The sequence below is a fragment of the Octodon degus genome, unplaced genomic scaffold (genome assembly GCF_000260255.1).
Source record: "Octodon degus isolate 3935 unplaced genomic scaffold, OctDeg1.0 scaffold00005, whole genome shotgun sequence".
Classification (NCBI taxonomy): domain Eukaryota; kingdom Metazoa; phylum Chordata; class Mammalia; order Rodentia; family Octodontidae; genus Octodon; species Octodon degus.
Window position 1 is genome coordinate 11,574,406 of NW_004524581.1, and position 2,926 is coordinate 11,577,331.

Sequence of the window (2,926 nt, forward strand, 5' to 3'; positions counted from 1 at the left end):
ACGTTGAGGTTCTTTGATAAAATACAGGATTAAATAGCTGCTCTGTTCCTGAAGTTCCTTGATGTCCAAAAACCTTTCCTGAGCTATTTTGTTCCAGTTTTGGGATGCCACCAAGTGGTGGATTGTAGTATTACATTTGGATTTTTTTAAAAAAAAAAAACCCTTGGTGAAAGTGCCAGTTTATGTTTCCTAACCAGTTTCCTTTCCTAAGGAAGGGAACACAGTGTTATTCTGGAATCTCATTTGGAAAATTTTGTAAGTCAGTTTCTTGGTGTGGCTTCGTCAGGATGTATCCAAGACAAACTGTCCTCTACAGCATGATTGTTTTATCCTTGTAATGTATTTCCTCAGTCACGTTTCCACTTTGGCACTGCCCTGTCACCCTTCATATCTCATAAATCACACACAGTCAATCCAAGATGACAAAACCACTCTGCTGATGGTGGGAATTGCTGTTCTATGTAGGCAAATTACTCTTCAACATATTTTTGTTTCAAAACCCTGTGACAAAAGCCCAAGTGACATGTAGTTGTGAGACATCAATAAAAGAGTGTGGAGGGCCGGGGAGATGGCTCAGTGGAATAAGCACTTGTCTGGCAAGCACAAGGTCCTGAGTTCAATCCCGGTTCCACAAAAAATAAAAAAAATTAAAGATTGTGGGGCCAGGGAAGTAGCTCACCTGCATAAGCTCCTGCCTGGCAAATGCAAGGTCCAGAGTTCAATCTCTGGTATCAAATAAATAATGAATAAATATAAATAAATAAAAGGTTGTGGGACTATGGAGAGTAGAAAGGTGGGGACTAATTACAAAATTGTGCTGGCCCTTAATGGCAGCTGGAGTAAAATACTGTTGCTGTCACCTCCATAAACTTGCCAACTGTTTTTTTTTCTTTTTTTCCCCCTTTTCTAGGGGAGGCAGAACTCTGCCACAGGGAATGGCTGCCTCTTCCTCCTCCTCCTCGGCTGGAGGTGTCAGTGGAAGCTCCGTTTCTGGATCTGGATTCAGTGTCTCGGACCTTGCCCCACCACGGAAAGCCCTTTTCAACTACCCTAAAGGGGCTGGGGAGATGCTTGAAGGTGATCTCATGCTCTTTGCTGAATAATTGGACTCAGATCTGAAAAGAATATTAATTGGGAAAAAAGCTATTAAGTGGATTAGAAAGGAGTTTGCGCTGATTTTAGCTCCACATTTCATCTCTTGTCCGTATCTCAGAGAAGATCTTTTAAAAAATCTTGTTCCAGAATTAGAATTTTTGAGCTGAGAGTTTGGAAATCAAGGAGGTTGGATAGAATGACTTAGGCCCAGAAATGCTGAGTAATTTAGCCACAAGAAAGGCAGAGTCAGCACTGAAGATAGGAATTCTCTTGCTCTCCCTTTTCTTTGTCCTGAAAGTTGTCCGACTTCCTACAGTTAGTATGTTTGATATATTTTGTTTCGTAGTACAGTTAGCCTACAGATGAATTAACCCCATTGCCCCACCATGGAAAGCCCTTTTCGAGTACCCTAAAGAAGCTGGGGAGATGCTTGTAAGAAAGGTTGTAAGAGGAAGTAAAAAACAATTACACTGCCTCCTGTGGAGACAAGTCTTCTGCCCACTGCAGGATGGTGCCCTGTGGTTTTTCTAGCCCTGAGGCCAGATTTGCACCCAGTCGTTCACTGTCTTACTCAGCACACATTTGCAGGCTGACTGGCAAAGATGAGGATACAGGCAGTGGGCACGACACAGCACTGATAACTAGCACTTAGAAGCTAGACTAATTTTTTTTTAATTTTTTTTTTTTTTAAACAGTCTTGCTAGTTGTCAAGTAGTCCAGACTGGCTAAAACTTACAATCCTGGGGCCAGGAAGATAGCTCAATAGAATAAGCGCTTGTCTGGCAAGCATGAGGGCCAGCGTTCAATCACCAGTTCCTAAAAAAAACCCCTTGCAATCCTCATGCCTCAGCTTCCCAGAGTATTGGGATAAAAGACATGTGTACCCTACCCAGTTAAAGAATCTTCTTTTTTGATCAGTATTTAGGGCCCAATTAATGAAGGTAATCTCACCATGCTGCAGTTGAAAACATTAGCAGATAACCCACTAAAAGTGCAAAATCTGAGTTAAGCAGTTTTGTGTTTAAGTATATAGTCTTAGAACTTTAAATCTTGCATATTTATATGATTTTTGTTTTGTTTTTTGAGACAGGGTCTCACTGTAGTTCAGGCTAGCCTTGAACTCACAGCCATTCTCCTGCCTCAGTGATTACAGGATGTACCACTATGCTCAGTTACATGGTATATATAAAAACTCATCTGAAAAAAATAAAACTCCTCTGAAATGTTTCTGAGAAATGTACAAACTATTAGAGTCAGCTTTTTTGAGGTGATCTTTATTCATTTATATCAGGTGTAATAAAAAGCAGTTTTAGATTAAGCCAGGCCAAATACTGTGATTCTTGTTTTGTTTTGTTCTTGCAGTACTAGGGATTGAACCCACGGTCTTGCACACGCTCAGCAAGCACTGTACTACTGAGTTACACCCCTAGGAAGCCAAGCTAAGCAGAATCACTTGTGATGGGAAAACACAGGAAGATTCTAGGATTGTTAGGGTCTACAGCTGGTTTGGTTTCTCCTGAGTAGCAGGTGAGCAGGTTAGTGAGTGTAATTGTCAAGGCTTGTAAATTTCTGCCCTTGCCTTTCCATTTTCTTCATTTGTGTTTCTTGAATAATCAAATCAGTTTTACTGATTTGGGCTGGAGGTAGAAAACATTTAGGGCCTTACCATATTTGGCATTAAAAATACATTATGGGGCTGGGGAGATGGCTCAGTGGAATAAGCACTTCCCTGGCAAGTACAAGGACCTGAGTTCAATCCCCAGTTCCGCAAAAAAAAAAAAAAAATGATTGTAGTTATATGCAGCAGAGATTTGGTTTTTTTGTTGGTGGT

At 40.8% G+C, this 2,926-nt stretch overlaps 1 protein-coding gene across 2 annotated transcripts in view; it reads left to right on the forward strand.

Moving 5' to 3' along the window:
• Positions 1-2,926, forward strand: part of Anapc16 (anaphase promoting complex subunit 16) — a 12,643-nt gene that overhangs the window by 2,237 nt on the left and 7,480 nt on the right. For both annotated transcript variants that reach the window (XM_004624375.2, XM_023718557.1), the window contains exon 2: positions 911-1,077. In XM_004624375.2, coding sequence (XP_004624432.1) covers positions 936-1,077 — 142 coding nt within the window. In that variant the 5' untranslated portion in view covers positions 911-935. The remainder of the gene's footprint in view (positions 1-910; positions 1,078-2,926) is intronic.